We start from the raw sequence: 19,668 nt of genomic DNA, 5'->3' as shown, positions 1-19,668 counted from the left end.
CTGGAAGCTCCACCTACTCCACAAGTTCCTCACCAAACTCCACAAACAACTCCACTGCTTGATGTCGATGACCATGCAGATGAATCTTCTATTGCTTCACATACAATCATTCTATCCAAAGATGTTGATGCTGAAGACTCTGCAAGTTCTGTTGAAGTAAATGCTGAAAATACTGGTGAAGCTGCTACAAATATAAATGTTGATGTAACTGGTCCTTCAGGACATGCACCTCCACAAACAGTTGGTAAAGCTGAATTAATCAAAAAAATTATTAGAAAGGATGCACCAGTACCTTGGGAGGAAACTCCAAGAGGAGAAGAGTGGACCAAGAAGTGGAATGACTCAGAATTCACACCAAATTCCTACATTCTTTCTGAGCACATTTCAAAGGCTGATGAGTTACTAACAAGTTCTGATTTCAAAACTCAACTTCGAGTTACAGCACTCAGTACAAGGAACCTTCAAGGTCACCATTCACATACTCAAGCCAAAGTTGACAAGCTTCAAGACTCAATTACTCAACAGGATATGAACTTTAAACTGGATAAGAAAAGATTTTTCAAGCCTGCCTTTAACAGAGTTGAGGCTATTGAGAAAGCTCAGGAGGCACAGCAAGCTCAGATTGCTGAAGTACTAAAGAATCAAGCTTCTCAACAAGTTCAACTAAATGAAATCCAATCTTCAGTGGAACTAATTCTCTCTCTCCTACTACCTGATGATGCCAAAAAAGGGGAGAAGGTGGTTAATTCCAAATGCTCTACTGATTTAGCACTGAAGAAAAAGGATGATGGAAATGATGACCAGGGAAACTCTGAAAAGGGTAGAGGTCATGGTCAAGGCAAAGACTCTTTATCTAGGAAAGCAAGAACTTCTACACAGAGATCAAGCTCTGATGCTGATAAAAGAATAAGTTCTGATAAACAAGTTCTGACTAAGCCTGATGTTCTGATACAAGGTGAAAGTCAAGAATCACAGAAGTTTATGTAGATACTGAAGCTCAAGGGGAAGGAAACAATAATTTACTATCAAGACCTCAAGATACAGAAGCTGGATGAAGAAATTTCAAAAAGACTATTTCTCAAAGACAATCCAGAAATGGACTTTGAAAGTCTGAAGGAAGAAGAAGCCAGACTTAAAGCAGAAAATGTCAAATCCAAGTCTAAAGCTTCTATTACTGCAAAGAAACCTCCAAAGCCTAAGGGCATTGTGATTAAAGAGAAGATAAACTCTGAGGCAACCAAATCCACATCCAAAGCCAAATCACAAGTGGAGATAGATCCAAGGTTCAAAGGCAAAGCTAAATCTATCTGCCAATCATGGATGAACAAGTAAATGATGATGAATATACTAGTCTGATTTTTGAAGAAGAAGAAGAATATTCAAACAACCTCTGACAGAGCTCATGTTGTTCAAGATCAAGACTTAGTAAATTCTGATATTACAATGAAGCAAGCAACCTCTGACAGAGTTCAAGTTGTCTTGATATCAGAAGATAAAGAAGAATTAACCTCTGATATTGCTCATGTTAAATCATCAACAGTTCTACTACCTGGGTTCACTAAAGCTCAACAATCTACTCAACCTTTGAAGACTACATCAAGTGGTTTTGAATCAAGAGTTATTCTAGGAAAGGAAGCTAAAGACAAATCGGAATTGGGTAGTTATGATGAAAGAAGAATACACAACACTACCAATGATCCAACTTCCTTAAGTGCATCAGGAGTAGGAACAACTCCTGAAAGATTGAATCAATTGGAGTCTGTACAAATGGTCTACCACTCTGTGCTAAAAGAAGATATCATGCTATACTTCATGAAAGATGGGAGGGTATTCCAGATAAGAAAGGATGTTATTCGTTTGAAGTACTTTGAAGAATTGCAACATGTGCTATTTCTACTTCAAGTGAAGAACAAATCAACAGATGGTGCTGCCAGATACATAAGGTCTGATATTGAAAGACAGAAGAAATTATACTCTGTAAAGTCTGACAGGCCATACTATCCTAAGTACAGAGCTCACAATGGAGAACTAGTTGAAATGAAGCCTAATACTGCCAAAATCACTACATTTTTGGATATTAAGGGTGTTGAATTTAATCTGGAGTCTGACAAAGCTTATCTGATTAGATTAGATCAGCTGATAAGGAAAACAAAGATTAATGATCTCAGGGCTGCTATCTTTCAGACATGAGAAGATATAGCTGAACTTAAAGATGCAAAAAGGAGGATGCAGAATGAACTTGAATATGCTGAGAGGAGTTTGTTAAAGAACTATCTCAGAACAACTCCTGATATTCGAGAGATCACACACTGAAGCCAAGTCAAGAACTACAACTGATAAATTTTGAAGGATATACAGGCTAAAGCTGATATCAGACTTTAAGGATGGTAAAAGCTACAAGGACTGTGAGTTGTAGTTATCAAGTCAAATTCTCATATGCATTTGTACTTAATGTTTTTGACATCATCAAATATCTATTGAACTTGTATATTATGCTAATTTACAAGTTGGGGGAGATTGTTAGATATATTTGTGATGTCATGTCTGATAATGATTTGTGTTTAGTTTTCAGATCTTGACTAACAGGATAAATCAGGACTTAACTGGAAATCAGTACTTATACTAAAGTCAGGACTTAAGATATCAGAACTTAAGTTATCAGAAGATATCTATCAGAAGATAATATCAGGACTTAAGAAGACATTCAGATAAGGAAGACGGCTGATTGAAAGGAAAGAAGATCAAGACTAAAACAAGAAGAGATATGCATTGAGAAGAATTCTATGAAGAATAGAAGACTTGGAGGAAAAGATAACTAATTGATATATTTTAGGATACATAATCATATTCGATATCAATTTGAGATTATCTTGTAACTGTGTGGTATATAAACACAGACATAGGGTTTACACTATATGTGTTATCATTATCGAAAATATTATTCATTGTAACCCTATCAGCTCTTAGTGATATTGTTCATCACTGAGAGAGAACAGTTCCATTGCAATACTGTTTTATTAATAAGATTATTCTTTGTTACATACTTGTGTTCTTAATTCGATTTGATTGTATTATACGTTGTATTCAACCCCCTTCTACAGTGTGTGTGACCTAACAAAGATTATATTTTTTCAAAAGTTTATACACACCAAAGAGGCATTACAAATGTGTTTTGTTTTACTATCTTCACCACCGTTAACTTTTTGTTAAGTCTAACTACAAATGTTCGGAGCCCTATATTACATGGTAAAAGCGCAATTAGGCATGTATGTGTTGAATTTTTATTTAGGCCCCCAAAATGAGAAAGTTAAATGTTACAGGTACCCAAAGTGCCATTCAATTCTTAAGGAATTAAAAGAAAGTTTGTTTACAGGTCGGGTCATGTATTTTGAGCTTATATTTGAAACTTGAGATTAAACAAGTAATTTTTTACCTTGATATTAGTATAAACCAGGTTTAAAGAAAAAAGCAATTCGAATTTAAAGTTAATATTTGTCAAAATTCTATGGTAATTACAATTTTATCGGGGAACTCGGAGAACACCTATGTTTTGCAATCTAAACACTATAAAATATATTATTTTGTGAAGAGAAAATCGATTTTTTTATCACTCAACTATTATTTTTTTAAAAACCTACCACTTAACTTATATGTTTAATTTTTTTGTCATTAACGTTACATTTCTTTTTCATTTTAAACCATTCCGTTAATTTTGTCAAAGAGACATTAATTTTAGTGTTTCATTTTTGGTTAATCGTGCACTAATTTTGAAGTTATGAATGTATTTATCGTTCGATTTGAGTTCATATGTATTTATTTCGTGATTTTTGGGTTATAATTTTGTGTTTGCCGGAAAAGTAGACGTCACTTGTGTTTTTCATTCTTTTTTTACTGATTAAGTGATTATTTGTTAGTATAATTTGATGTAATAGTTTGCAGGAATGTATTTGTTCACATGTATTAAATTTTATTGAGTTTTGAATTAATTTTGCCATTACCGGATTTTAAAATCGTTGAATTTTTTTATTAGAACTCGACAGAATCATCGAGAAACACTTCGGTTGTAATTGTTGTTACTATATATGAATTGTTGAATTTGTATAGGGTGATTTGGACTGAAAAACCGTAAAATAGAGCCGATTTGACCATGAATTAACTTGGTCGAAAAATGATAGATCACCAGAACAGTAAAGACGATTTTTGGTGCTAGCAATTTCTTCGTTTTCTGATTGTTTTAACTGAAAGAAGCCAAATTTAACGGAATTGGTGTAGAATTCAATACAAATGTAACATTAGTGACAAAAAAAATAAAAAATGTAAGTTGATTAGTAGATTTATAAAGAAATAAATAGTTGAGTGATTAAAAAATCTATTTTCCCTTTTGTGAAGTATATTATACGAATATCACAAATTCATTAAAATTGTTCAAAATTCTTTAAGTTTTAATAAGTAGATAGTATGTGTTCGGCAAACTAAACAAATGTTTTACAAACTAAACATATTTTATAAAATAAAATATTTTGTAATGTTCTACATCCAGTATATATATTATATTTAAAATTTTGGATAAAATAATGATTTTTGCAGAATATAATTTGTAAAGTAATACGTTTTTAAAATATTTTTATGCCAATTTTGACTTGAAAAATATAAATGATTTTCAAGATCTACAACAAAAAAACGGTTTTTATGAAACTTCACTCAACTTAATATATTTAAATGACAAAATTATTTTGTTATCAACAATAATACCTTTGTTGCGAGAGAAAATAAAATAAATGTTTTGATATTTTTTTGTTGAAAAAAAAACAAATAATATGCATGACACGTGGCCTCATCCTAGTGCCAAAAATACAATTTCTTAAGATTCTATAAAAATGAAAAAGAAGTTATATGTAAATAAATAAATCGATAACAGATCACAGAAGAGGTACATAGGGGGAGGAGGCACAAGCATATAGTTTGACGATCTGGTCTTTCTCTTTTTGCCCTAATTTAATCATCATTTTTCACTTCACTCTCAGATCTCAATTACACACACCTATACACACAATTCATCTGTATCTATACATCTCGTGATTTCAATTATGGCGGCGATAAAGGAGGTTAATAGATCGGCGACGGCGGCCTTCTCGCCGGACAAACCTTACTTAGCGGCCGGAACAATGGCCGGAGCTGTGGATATCTCGTTCAGTACGTCGGCGAATCTCGACATTTACGAGCTCGATTTTCAATCCGATGATCGTCAATTGCGATTGCTCGGTGCGGTTCCGAGTTCTGAGCCGTTTAATCGCATTTCGTGGGGGAAAAAACCAGCCGGTTCGGAGGAGTTTGGATTAGGTTTAATTGCTGGTGGACTTAATGATGGGAACATTGGGATTTGGAATCCTGTTACGCTTCTTAGGTACCTTTTTTCGTCGATTTGGCGGTTTTTGAGATCAATTTTGTTTGTTTTGATGTGTGTACATTTGTGATTTGATTGATTTGTAGTTGATTTAGTTTCGGTGTGCGGGATAGGATGCTGATTCTGTGTGATGTTTTTCCTTTTACGAATTTTATGGTTTTAGGTTGATTTGATTATTTTGTGTATTTATAGATTGGTGATTTGGTGGAATTGTAGTTGATTTAGTTATTATGTGTCGTAAAGGATGCTACTTTGTGTGATGTTTTTGTTTTCAGAAATATACGTTTTTTTCGGTTGATTTGATTAGTTTATGTATGTAGATTGGTGATTTGGTGGAACTGAAGTTGATTTAGTTACGGTGTGCTGGAGAGGATGCTAATTACATGTGATGTTTTTGTTTTCCGGAATTTACGGTTTTCTCGGTTGATTTGATTATAGTTAGTGTATGTAGATTGGTGATTTGGTGGAATTGAAGTTGATTTAGTTACAGTGTGTCCGAGAGGATGATAAATTTTTTGTTAGAATTTGCAGAATTTGAGGTTCATTGGATTAGTTTGCGGATATATTGACTGGTGATTAGGTGGATTATAATTTATTATAGTTGGGGTTTGTCTTAAAGGAACTAATTTTTTGTGTTATGTATTTGTTTTGTTTTTTTTTCTGTGAACTGATATAGAGGTAAAAGATATGTATGGTTAATGTTTCTACAGACCAGATTGGTTGGGGGGGGGGGGTTGTAATTGTAATTGAGCTTTTCTGTCCATGAAAGATTAATTTTATAAGGAAATTCAAGAATGGAGTGCAATCTATTTTTTTGTTAGATGCAGGGTAATTTATAAATTTATTTTAAGCGTTGTTTATACGTTTTTGTTTGTTTGAGTTTAGCTGCTTGACAGAAATTTTTGCTTTTTATAATGATGCACTATCGATTTTTTGTAATCTATAAGTCTTTTTGTGGACAAGCTACGTGTTGTGGTACATAGTAGAGTACATAAGCCACTTTTGTTAATGACATTTAGAATGGAGTTACCACTTTGTTTTTGTTAATGATTTTAATTTATTTTTTAGTTGAGAAGTAGTTTGCAGTTCTTTCATGTTCGTGAAACCTGATTTCATAACTGTCTTTGCTGCAGTTCTGAGGCAAGTGAAAGCTCTCTTCTTCAACAGCTTTCAAGACACAAGGGACCTGTAAGATTCTTATATACTTATTCAAGATACCTCAGATTTATGATGGTGCTATGTAATTTGAAGATAACACCATTCTTACTTCTGTGCCAACTATCTTCAATTTTTTGTTATATCTAATGTTCCAGGTTCGTGGCCTAGAATTTAATTCTCTTTCTCCGAATCTTCTTGCTTCTGGGGCTGAAGAAGGGGAAATTTGTATATGGGATATTGCAAAACCCACAGAACCTACTCATTTTCCTCCGCTCAAGGTACGCACATACAGTTTACCCCTAATGCATTAGTACACAGGATATGTGCAAAATATATAGTTTCTGATAACAGATATGGTTTTTCACCTCTAGCTCTAAAGTATGACATATTATGTATGCCGTAGCCAATAACTAGTAGGAAAGTTATTTTTTTTGGTATGAAAGCATGTTTCCCTGAGATGGTTAACTTTGATACTGACAACACTATAAAATTGTAAAATGTTTTTTTTGGCCAAAAGGAGGATTTTTTTTACAATGTTTGGAAGTAATCATCGTAGGCTGGCAGATGAAACTGTATTCAGATGGTGTCATCCATTTGCTCCTCTATACTTGCATGTACCCTTAAATGAACTTGTGAGGAAAGCATATTTTCTATTTTGCAGACATTACTCCCTTGTGTTGCTTAATATGTGTTTTTTGACCCTCTGCCCTTGCTTAAGTGGCTGGAAAATTACTTCTTTACATCTTTTTGTTAATAGGAGTTCATAAATTAAACTTCTAGTAAGACAAAATATTATGTGCGGATTCTTTTAATCTGTAATACATGAAAAGTACAAAGCTACAAATTTTCGAGTGGAGTGTGTTTTTGCCAATATTATGTTGAATAAAAGTAGACCCTTACTGGGTGAAAATCCATTTTACGTGTTGATATTGGTAACCGGTAAGTTTGTAGTGCAATTACTACCTTCTTGCTGACTTTGTGCTGGTGGTTGCTCTATAATGACCTGCTGTCTTTATTGACTGAGAAACAGCTCAAAAAAACTAGCCTATGTTTTTCCTGTGTGCTCAAAGTCAACAGTATATTAGCTTCCCTTTACTTTTCTTTCATTTAGTATAAATTTAGAACTAAATGGTGAAGTTGTGATCCTTATATTTAAATTAAATTTATTCTGAGAACTAAATACAAGTTGCCAACACTGCAACCTATTCACGAAGGAATAGATAATTCCTCATCTCGCTTGTGGGATTACTTAAAGAGAAGAAGAGACCAAACTTCCCCGAGGTTGATTTATTCACCAGTCAATTGTGCACAAGTCCCTGAGTTTTTGGCTTAATTTGAGTATTCTGCCTTTCTGAAATTCGCAGTAATATCATTTTTTAAATTCTGGGGTCTATATCTTCCAATGTGAAATTTTGGCAACGAATCTGTAATGTATTTAAAGATGTTAATATCAATTTAATATGATTTAAACGGTATGCTGGAACTAGGTTCATTGGAGATTGGAATTAGTTTGAGATTTTTATGTCAAGACAAACTCTTCCAGGCCCGTACTGGAATGAATACAAGCAATGCCAGTTCACTCCTTTTGTACTTTCTTAGGCCCTTGCTAGAATTAATAATTTAATCATGGTGATTCTGAATAGGGAAAAGGTTCCAGTTTATTGGTTTACTCATCTATTTTTCTAACCAGTTGCTCTTCTATTCATTTTGTTTAATTATATTTTATCAGTACCGTCCATCTAACAACTAATTTTATTGATATTTCTTTTTCATACCTGTATTAATGCATGCACATCTCTTTGCAGGGTAGTGGATCTGCTGCTCAGGGTGAAATTTCCTTTTTATCTTGGAATAGCAAGGTACAACACATATTGGCGTCAGCTTCTTTCAATGGGACAACTGGTAAGAAGATTTATTGCAGTAAGATTACAATCCTTCTGACGAGTCACCCATTATATATGTGATAACGGTGTGGATTATTTTTGTTTTTAGTTGTGTGGGACTTGAGGAAGCAAAAACCAGTGATAAGGTAAATCTGGATACACAAGCTGCCTCCAATTCCTGCATGCCTGATCTCAATATATTTTTTCTTTGCTAATGTTTTGTTACTGAAAATAATGTACACCGTTACAATTCATCTCAAAATTTTCAATTTACAGCTTTTCAGATTCAATTAGAAGACGATGTTCTGTTCTGCAGTGGAATCCGGATGTTGCCACTCAGCTTATTCTTGCTTCAGATGATGACAGTTCTCCCTCTTTAAGGGTAATACGCCTCTCTCTCTCTCTCTCTCTCTCTCTCTCTCTCTCTCTCTCTCTCTCTCCCTCTCTCCCCCCTCCCTCTCTCAAGATTGGATGTATTGCTTTAAATTACTGAGTCTTTAATTAATGCAATCAGATTTGGGACATGCGGAATACAATGTCACCACTAAGAGAACTATCAGGGCACACTAAAGGTATGTTGGTATAGTGGTAGATGGTCTTTTTACATCTTGTTTAAAAATATTGCATTGCACTAGTTCTTTCTTTCAGCAGCTGTACAGATCGCTCTTGTTAAAGATAACTTTTACGTGTGAGCATGTGCGTTTGTATGATATGGTCACACATGCATACAATCATTTTAGCATGGTCATAGTCGCAGACATGCTTGCATGTGGCAGTTGTGCATACCAGTGAAGCTTTATATTAATGAGAGGGGAGCTTCTCAGTAAAGTAGTTGACAATCTGTCAGCATCTTTGAAATATGTGTGTTGAGATTTGAGAATTTGATAATGCATTTTTTATACAGTTTTAGTAAAGGGGGATCAAATGATATAGGTCTTGGTTAGCTTTCTCAAACCTTTTCCCAGATAGGTCATTTCAAATTTAGATATCTCATGTGGGTGGTGGATCACTTTGTTTTGTTTCTTAAAGAGGTACCACTTATATGGGTCTGAGGGAAGCAGAGTGCAAGTTGAAGACTACCTGTTAGTTATTGAAGAACTTTCTTCCTCCCCTAATGAATTGAACAGACAGTTCGGAGATGAATTGAACAGAACGGTTGAGAGAAGAATGTGCGAGGGAATGTTTGTATCTGCTCCTTGGTCATTGAAAATTTTGTGATGCGAATACCGTATCATATTTCTAGTTTCTGATTTTGTACTCTTTTTTTTCACTATAAAAAGTTAAATTTTGTACAAGCTGAGTAGCATTGCTAGCATTAGTCTCTGGTCTTTGCAGTTATATATTAAGATTAGTCCTAGAGCTCCCAAATTGGACCCCAAAAGTAGTTCCAAATTACATGGCATTAGGGGCTGTTTTAATTTGTTGTGTTGGTGTGGATGCCCTGGGGTGGGGGTTTCCATTTTATGGAATTGTGATATGACCAACAGAATATGCTACGTATAATTTGGGAGCCGGCATTTTTCTTTTATCAGTATTTTTTTTTTAAATTTCCTTCTTTCACTTTTATTATTCGCAAGCCCTATATTAGTGCTGTATCGAATGATTGCCCTTGTACCTTACAGGTGTAGTTGCAATGTCATGGTGTCCCACCGACAGCTCCTATCTGCTGACCTGTGCCAAAGATAATCGGACAATTTGCTGGGACATGGCTTCCTCTGAGGTAACTGCACATGTTCTATTTTCTCTGAAGTAGCTTATGCCATTATTAGTGTGTCAATTAGTTGGTCTTTATTCCCACCTTTTGTTCTTATGATGATTCTATGTTATGAATATTTACAGATCGTCTCTGAATTGCCTGCTGGGACGAACTGGAACTTTGATGTTCATTGGTATCCAAAGATTCCTGGGGTCATATCAGCATCCTCATTTGATGGGAAAATTGGAATCTACAATATAGAGGTTTGTTTCTGTGCTTTCAGTTCGAAGAATCGTATAGAGAACCTGCTTAAACTTTGAGACTAAGATGACAATCATAATAAGCTACTGAATTCTAAGCTTTTCTGCAATGCAAAAAAACCAAAAAAAGGAAATGCTTCATGCCAGATATTTGTGTACCCCTTCGATAGTTCTTTTGATAATGTGTTGTGCATTCCCTTAGATATTTGCGCTGAATATCTGGAAACTCTTTTACTCAATTGATATATTTTATGCTTTAGATTTATATTTGACCATCTCTCATGCAGGCTTGTGACAGAATTGGTGTAGGGGAAGGTGATATTGGTACAGGTAATATAGTTCTTATTATATATAATGTTTCTAGAATTATTGTCCTATCAATTTCAAGCACAAGCTACTCAGCGACCACATTTCCATGTATTAATTGCAGTCATGATACCAGTGTGGTGATTTATTGGTAATGTTTTGGAATTAAATTTTTTTGAAGAAAACATTTGTTAAAAGGAAGATGGACTATAATATATATTGTCAATGACTTACAGTTTATACTGTCTTTTATGGCCATAAATTTATTTTTGATGGTTGTAGTTGATCTACATGTTCCTAATACCTAGAGATACCACGTAATGGTAGGAATAGGGTAAAATGGAGTTACCGCATATATGTATATTATCTCTTCTGCCTTTTGATTGAAATAATATATATTTAAATTTAACTTGTTGCTGATGTAACTTTACACGTCTCATTATGTTTGTAATCATGCATGTTGTCTTTAAAATGAAAGTTCAATCTCTGAGCAACAAAGTAAAATTCCAGATTGGATATTAGGTAATCCAGACCGGATACTAGCTAGATATAGATCAAGTGGAAGTAAAGCCGTATGGTTTAAGCATGCACCGCGGTTGACAAACACCAGAGTAATGTTGTTACATTTTCATTGATCCATGACAGGGTATATACTTGTAATTCTGTTTAACGAGAATATTTGAAAAATGAATTTGGAGGTTAAAATATATTCCTTGTTAATTATTTGTGGGATTTGAAGTTGCGTAGAGCCTTTGGTTTATATTTTATTATTATTTATTTAAATAACTTTCATGGGCTGGACAGCTTTAAGGGGCTGTCTAGAGAAGTTCTCTTTTTTACAAGTGTTATATGAAGTTCTCTCGGCCTTTCTCCTATTGTGTTCCCTTATTTATCTAACAATCATTTCCATATTGAAAATGGTTCTTTGCAGGTCATCTAAGGGCCCCTAAATGGTATAAACGTAAGGCCGGAGTTTCTTTTGGTTTTGGGGGCAAGCTTGTCGCTTTCAATTCTACAGATGCTGGATCTTCAGAGGTACAATACATTTTATATAGTTTTCGGGGTTTCGATTACTTGTATTAATCAGTACATTCTATTGTTTCAGGTGTTTTTGCATAAGCTAGCAACTGAAAACAACTTGGTGGGTAGCTCTTCCGAATTTGAAGCTGCAATGCAAAGTGGAGAGCGGTCTTCGCTGAGACTTCTATGCGATAAGAAGTCTCAGGAATCTGAGTATCTTTCTACCCTAATTTTTTTATTTGTAAATCATTTCTAGGTATGGTGACCTCCTGCACTTACATGGTACTATTAATGGATTTGGCTAAGCAGATCTCAGGATGATAAAGAAACATGGGGATTTTTGAAAGTCATGTTTGAGGATGATGGAACCGCAAGGACAAAGCTGCTTACCCATCTTGGATTCAGTCTGCCTGCTGAAGTTAAAGATACAGCAGAAGAAGAGCTCTCCCAGGAATTAAATGGTCTTGGCCTTCAAGAAAAAGAAGCAGATAAAGGGCATCCGGGGCTCAAGGATAGTGCTATATACCCTTCAGACGGGGAAGATTTCTTTAACAATCTTCCAAGTCCAAAGGCTGACACACCTGTGTCAACTTCAGATAACAAGTTTAATGCCGAGAACTCTGTGCTTGATGCGGAAGAAGCACGTCAGCACCAAAATGATGATCACGATGAGAATTCCGATGCTGTGTTCGAAGATGCTGTGCAACGTGCTTTGGTTGTTGGAGACTATACGAGTGCTGTTGCTCAGTGCATATCTGCTAATAGAATTGCAGATGCTCTGGTTATTTCTCATGTTGGCGGGGCATCCCTTTGGGAGAAGACACGTGACCAATACCTGAAGACAAGTCATTCTCCTTACCTTAAGGTACCCTCATTGTTTTATTAAACCTAAATTGTAATCTGATTTGTTTTGAACATTATTCAATATAATGCACCTCATATTTATAGTTTATATTAAGAATTCTGAAATTTATTGCCTGTACTTTGAACCTCTTTTCTTCAATGTTACACTTGTCATTAGGTTGTTGCAGCTATGGTGAATAATGATCTTATGAGCCTCGTGAATACAAGGCCGCTAAAAGCCTGGAAGGAAACCCTTGCTCTCCTCTGCACAGTAAGTTTCTTTCAAACTTTGAGACATTGCAGTTTGAATTAACGCTGACTAGGGCGGAAAATCTATTTGCTAATATAAAAAAATACGGTACTCTGAACAAGGTATTCTTGTCGATATATGCTGTAATGTTGTTTCCCAACGCCTACACAAACGTTTTTGAACCACTGGCACAAATAATAACAATGTATAAATATTTAAAGATACATATATATATATTAATAAAAATAAATAATTATGTTTTAGTTTTTGTGTTCATATTCATAATCTTTTAAATCTGGCTATTTATTCTATCTAAAATAATTAAATTCTAACTTAATAAATACAAAATTTGAAAAATAGATGAAATTATTTTAGCATTAATTAAATGATTCTTTTGGACTCTGGGGGCGCAATCATCCCCTAACCCCCTCTCCCTCCGTCCATGTTTTCAAAGAATCCATGTCGTAAAGAAATATGCACTTATAGAACATATTTTGAAATATTTTGTTGGGACCAAATCTATCTGTCACTGGGACCTAGACCTAGATATATAGGTGCTCTATTAGAGTTTGATTTCTCTACTAAAACTTTCTATGGAGGAGAAAACAGAGTCATGCATTCACAGGAGACGTGTCTAGCCCTTTATCATCTTTCACATTGACGTCTGGCTGTGTCCGGAAGAAAGAATGTAAGCCTTCCCAGTCAGCGAGCCTCAGCACTCAACAGTGTAGCACAAGGGGTTGACTGGCCAGTTTTTTCGACTTTTAATCACTTGAATGACAGAGAATAAAAGAATTAATAATTAAGATTAATATAATTTATTTTTGAAATATGCCTTAGTGATTAACAATAATTATACAAGCAAGGTAGTTCTTTGCTCAGAGTCGGTTCCTGTCTTTCCTTGTCCAAATTTTATCCGTTAAAAAAAGAGTATTACTGTCACGCTCATGTCGAATTTTCTCCGGTCAATTTAATTATAAACCGAACATCGGATAGTCTATATTGATTATGTTAGGAATTTAGACCTGTTTTGAAGTGAGTGCAACTTTGATATCAGATACTCCTAATGTTGAATTGTATAAGTTTGTCTAAACAAGTGGAAGATTCTGTAGCTTTATATGATCTAAGTTGGAGACCATGTAAATGTCCTGATAGAAGAAAACCTTTACTGGTATTTAAGTTCTGATAAGGATATCCTATACTCAATACTTTCAGAAGTTTTGTAATCTGTTGAAGGCATAGCTAGAAGATGATACCATTTACTGGTATTTAAGTTCTGATAAAAGATATCCTATACTTAGTACTTTCAGAATTTTTGTAATCTGTTGAAGGCATAGTCAGAAGTGTTTCTCCCTCTACTTTTCTCCTATTAAGATGATTTTAACACTCTAGAAGATAGTGCTTTTCTTTTTCTATGCTTTGTTTTCATTTTAATCTATTAAAACTCTCTCCCTGAAAACTAGTTTGCACAAAGAGAGGAGTGGACTTTTCTGTGCGACACGCTTGCTTCTAGGCTCATGGGAGCTGGCAGAACTCTGGCAGCAACTCTTTGCTATATATGTGCTGGAAATATAGACAAAACAGTTGAAATTTGGTCAATAACTGTTACTACCAAGCAAGATGGGAAATCTTATGTAGCTCTTCTTCAGGTTATTGATCTACAATAATATCTTATATTATATATATGTTATACTTGTATGTTGTTTTGACACTATCTGATTATGTTGATAGGATCTCATGGAAAAAACTATGATTCTCGCAATGGCCACTGGGCAAAAGCGATTCAGCGCTTCTTTGTGCAAGCTGGTTGAGAAGTATGCTGAAATATTGGCAAGTCAAGGGCTTTTAACAACTGCAATGGAATACTTAAATTTTATGGGGAACGAGGAATTGACCACTGAACTAGTGATTCTGCGTGATCGCATTGCTGTCTCTACTCAACCTGGTATGTGATCATGTCATATACAATTTGTGATGCTCATTTTGCATCTGTGTAGATATGATAACCTTTTCAGTCAGGAACGCTGAGGACATTGCTCTATTTCTTGTCTGACATTTTACTATTTTAACACCATGCCTTGCCAAACGTTCTTTTTAACTCAGGGTAGATCCACAATGCGTTACATGATTGCTAGTAGCAGCATATAATTCAATACAACAAGTATGAGGTCGTCGCTACATCTATTAGGTTTTTTTTAATCACGTTTAGAACAATGGGGAATTAAGCTAATTGGCTATTCAGAGAAAAGTACCTACCTAATATCTTTTTACTTATGCAGATAAATAAACAAAATAAGGCTGTCATTTATTCATCTAAACAGTATGCAATAAGTTCAACCCGGCTTATAGTTCATTTAAGAGGACTTAACCACCTACTATGTTTAATGTATTCTAAACATGAGAGAATATAGGCTTGGATGTAGGTCTTTCTAATTTTGGACAAGCTCTGAGATTCATGGTTGTAAATCTTATTATTAAAATGATTTCTGAATTAGTTCTAGATTTTTAACTTACATTAGTCATATTGTATGGTTACTGATATAAGCAAACATTAGCAATCTTCTAAAAATGCATCATTTTCACTTTTAAGTACTGAGCTCCTTGTGATACGATTAACATAGTTTGCCTATGCTCTATTTATTTTTCGCATTTAAGTCATTATTTTGATTATTTGCAAGAGCACATTACAGTAGACTAGAATACCTTCAGGGTAAAGTTGTGTTTACATGTCCCCTGAATACACGAGGACAAATGAGTAGTCTTCCATTCCCAAACCTAACCAAATGATGTAGGTGGGCAAGAGAGAAATTTTTTAGAAAGCACTGAAAAGTCAGAAATGCCTTTGGCAAAAATAATGAAGTCTGCAAGTGTAAAAGGATGTAAAATCAAACAGGAATACTTTGTTGTGCTGTCGAATTACCATTTAGTTTCAGTTGAAAATCAAGGTCATTTGTTGCAGCTATGCTCATCTTTGCATGTCAGCACTGATTTGTGATGCAAAGAGAAAGCAAATGGTCTGAGAATCATTATAGAAATTGCAGAAGGTGATACATCATTGCCAAAAAGGAGAGCTCATTCAACGGATCATAGTTAGAGGAATTACTGCACGGATGCAACTCTTATATTGACTTGCTTACTGTTTGCACTTATAATATTTTTGATCTTCCTATTACTTGCCTGCAACCCCATTTCACGGTTTTGCTACATTTTGGGGCCTGCTATCTAGCAAATGATAATATTATTACTATCAGTATTTCTAGGTTAGTGTCGGGAACTCTAGTTTACTAGTATAGAAATGTAAGTGTTTTTGGTGTTTTTAAGCAAAATAACAGTAGATATAGGCTATAAATGAAGTAATAGAGCAGAGAATAACAGAGAACAGCTAGGATTAGAAGAAGAATTGAACACAGAGATAGCTTAGCAGTTATAGAGAGAGAAACTGGAGAGAGAAAGACTTGGTGGAAAAGAGATTCCATTTTCTGATAAAAGTTCAAAACATACTGAAAGTTACGGACTCCACTTCTAGCTCTTCGTATAATTACTCTTTCTTTTTCTGTGCAGACAGAGAAGCACAAAGTTCCACCGATTATGTGCACTCTCAGTCACAAACTGAGACTGTACCCAATTATGTTCCTGATGCCTCGAACTATTACCAGGTGCTGTATGTTTTTCAGTATCTAAATTCAGTGAAATTTGTATATATATATGTAATTATAATCATCAAGTGTGGATTTGGTTCTCTATGACAATTTCTCCTTAATCTAGTTTCTTATATAGTTTTTTTCCTCAGAATGCAGCACAACAACAAATGCAGCAGAATGTTCCTTATGCTGATAACTTCCAACAGCCATATAATCCTTCATTTAGGAGAGACTATAGTTCCCCTGCTCCATATCCGCCAGCAGTCCAACCTGCACCATATCAGCCTGCAGTCCAACCTGCCCCATATCAGCCTGCAGTCCAACCTGCCCCATATCTGCCTGCATCTCAATCTACTCCATATCAGCCTGCACCCCAACCTAATATGTTTATTCCATCTCAGACACCGCAAATGCCCCAGGTAATGCAAGTCTCTTATTATTTTTTGGTAAACAATTGCTCTGAAGCACATGTAGATAAATCCACCGTATGGGAGGTTCTTACAAAGCCAAACAACACCGTGTATCCCCCACATGGTAGTGGGTTATGAAGAAGATGGAATGTATTCAGACCTTGTGCTTACTCCTTAGATCGTAATTTTCATAATAAATGCACCATATTTTTTTCTCGCGAACTGGTTATGTTGTGTCCTCTTTCGTTCTTAGGAAGAAAATTGCAATTTAACAATAATCAAAGTTTAGCATCATCATATTGACTTTTAATGTCTTTTGTTTACAGCCCAACTCAGCTCCACGTCCAGTTACCAGTCAGCCTGCGGTGAAACCATTTGTTCCTTCAACTCCTCAAGGTTTGAGAAATGTAGAGCAGTATCAGCAGCCTACACTGGCCTCACAGTTATATCCTGTACGTACCATATTTATATCTGCCTTTCGCACTTACATGTTTATATTAGATTGCTAATTCGCATTACGCACTTGACTCAGGTAAGTGCTAACTCTAGTTATCAACAAGCTGGAAACCAGACGGGCGGTGCACATGTTCCTGTTTCATCTCAAGGTGGACCTCCTGTGCATAAGATGCCACAGGGTGTTACTCCCACACCAGGACCTAGAGGATATATGCAAGTAAATAATGCAGGGGTGCAAAGACCTGGGATGGGACCAATGCAGCCACCCAGCCCTACTCACACATCACCAGCACCTGCACCCGTAGCTCCTGCAGCCCCCCCACCTACAGTGAAGACAGCTGACACTTCAAATGTGCCAGGTGATAAACATATTATTACTCAGTAAAAAAGAAAAAGCAAGAGAAATTTAAGTTTGATTTTTCTGGCACAACATTTTTTTCTTAAACTGTCCACTTGCAGTCTTAAAATTATTGACAGCATATTTAATGTTCAGACACTTTAATGTTATATTCTTTATCTGGTGTAAATTGGAAATCCTTCAATCTGTTTCTTGAACTTTTTGGTTTTTGGGAATCTAGCTGTACAAGTACAACTAATCAAACTAAATTGGTCTTGTCCTATGGTAAACAAAACATGTGCATTGATACAAGTAATATTATGTCCCCCCCCTATTATTACTGTGATTTTCTTATATCGCGGTAATTTGATGAAAATTTCATTTTAGTTTCATCATGAGATAAAAGTAGAATCTGTTACGCACAACTGTGAAAAGAATTTGTGCCTTTTTGAAATGTTTTAATAGCATAGGAATAAAGGAATCTCATCATATAGAAAAACATAGTTGGGGGCTTGATAAAATGTTGAAGGCTTGAAGCTTGAAGCATTTTTGCTGGATGCACCTAATTTTTTAAAGATCCATCACTTTATTATTTTATTTCAATAGATGTTGGGGTTAATGATGAATATGTGGAGTTCCTGTCAGTTCATGTATTAGAGGTGGGAGATAATCTGACCTTAGCCCTACAAAAATCCAAAACAACGCAGTTAATATCTTCTCAGTCCCTTCAACGAAATTTGATCCCTGCACCCCTACTGTTAGAATATGGGAAGGGTTCCTTTAGAGCCCTCTATTTTGGAAAAAGTAAATACTCCTATGTGATTTGTCTTGAAGAATGTGATTTTTCTTCAAGAGTAATTCAAGTTTGATTGTTCTTGTTTTGTGCTTTTTCCATCTTGTGCTCCAGCTTCGCAGAGGCCTGTTATTACAACTTTGACCAGACTTTTCAACGAGACATCAGAAGCATTGGGAGGCCCTCGAGCAAATCCTGCTAAGAAGCGTGAAATAGATGACAACTCGAAGAAAATTGGTGCTTTGTTCGCAAAACTAAACAGTAACGACATATCTAAAAATGCTGTTGAAAAACTTGTACAGCTCTGTCAGGCTTTGGATAATGGTGATTTTAGTACAGCCCTCCAAATCCAGGTAGTATTTCTAAATTCTATAATTCCAGAACTCATGGATTTTTCATATATAAAGATCTAACTGAATGGGTGATATTTTTTGCTTATTGATGGATGTAGGTACTTCTCACAACAAGTGACTGGGATGAATGTAACTTCTGGTTATCGACACTGAAGAGAATGATCAAGACTAGGCAGAATGTTAGATAAAAGTATTTGGCTATCCTTTCAAGTATTGGTCTGCTTGCATTCAGAGATCTAGGGTTTTATCAGTACACTGAAGGCTCCAACAATGTAAACAGGACTGCCGCCTTTAGATTTTGTGGACTTTGTTTCACTGATCACTTAAATTCAGTGTATTAAAATTTTTCACTATGTTTAGAAAATATAGTTAAAAAGAGGTTTGGACTTTTTGGTAATTAATATTAAATTTGTATGTGCATTGGAATATAGAATATGGTTTTTCTTCAATAGATAAACATGATTTTTGGTTGTCAAGTGATGATTAATTGTATAGGACCTGTTGTAACTATTCCCACCCCCTCAAAATCGTAATCACTTTGGTTTTTTTGCAGATTTTAATGTAAATAAAAAATAGTTTCATAAATAATTTTTCAAATTTGTCCAAATAAAAATATAAATATTGAACTTCAATTACCCAAAGAAAGAAAATTTTAAAAAATATTATATAAATCACTGATTAGTATGTGCGTTAAAGTGAAAGTATGTGTATTTTAAAATACATAAAACAATTTGGTCGAGGTTTATGTATCTTAAGATATGTGAAAAAGGATGGACAAAGAATTGTATGAAGGCCAATTATTTCATATGGTTGATGGTTTAAACACAGTATGGATGGTTGCAATCTTGTTATTTCAAT

The 19,668-nt window shown here is 35.0% G+C and overlaps 1 protein-coding gene across 1 annotated transcript; it reads left to right on the top strand.

Moving 5' to 3' along the window:
• Positions 1-4,904: 4,904 nt before the first annotated feature.
• Positions 4,905-19,356, top strand: LOC141661239 (protein transport protein SEC31 homolog B-like). Its single transcript, XM_074468226.1, has 22 exons — positions 4,905-5,404; positions 6,538-6,592; positions 6,718-6,840; positions 8,368-8,464; positions 8,555-8,591; positions 8,722-8,827; positions 8,960-9,017; positions 10,068-10,165; positions 10,285-10,404; positions 10,689-10,731; positions 11,639-11,742; positions 11,813-11,940; positions 12,037-12,592; positions 12,749-12,841; positions 14,284-14,469; positions 14,552-14,765; positions 16,382-16,476; positions 16,611-16,880; positions 17,198-17,323; positions 17,404-17,686; positions 18,572-18,810; positions 18,909-19,356. Exons 1-22 carry the CDS (start codon positions 5,088-5,090, stop codon positions 18,996-18,998), a joined length of 3,438 nt encoding a protein of 1,145 aa, XP_074324327.1. The 5' UTR covers positions 4,905-5,087; the 3' UTR covers positions 18,999-19,356.
• Positions 19,357-19,668: the final 312 nt, after the last annotated feature.

The sequence above is a fragment of the Apium graveolens genome, chromosome 1 (genome assembly GCF_009905375.1).
Source record: "Apium graveolens cultivar Ventura chromosome 1, ASM990537v1, whole genome shotgun sequence".
NCBI classification, from domain to species: Eukaryota; Viridiplantae; Streptophyta; class Magnoliopsida; order Apiales; family Apiaceae; genus Apium; species Apium graveolens.
Note: the sequence above shows the minus strand (reverse complement) of the source record. Positions and strands in the feature narration are given on the sequence as shown.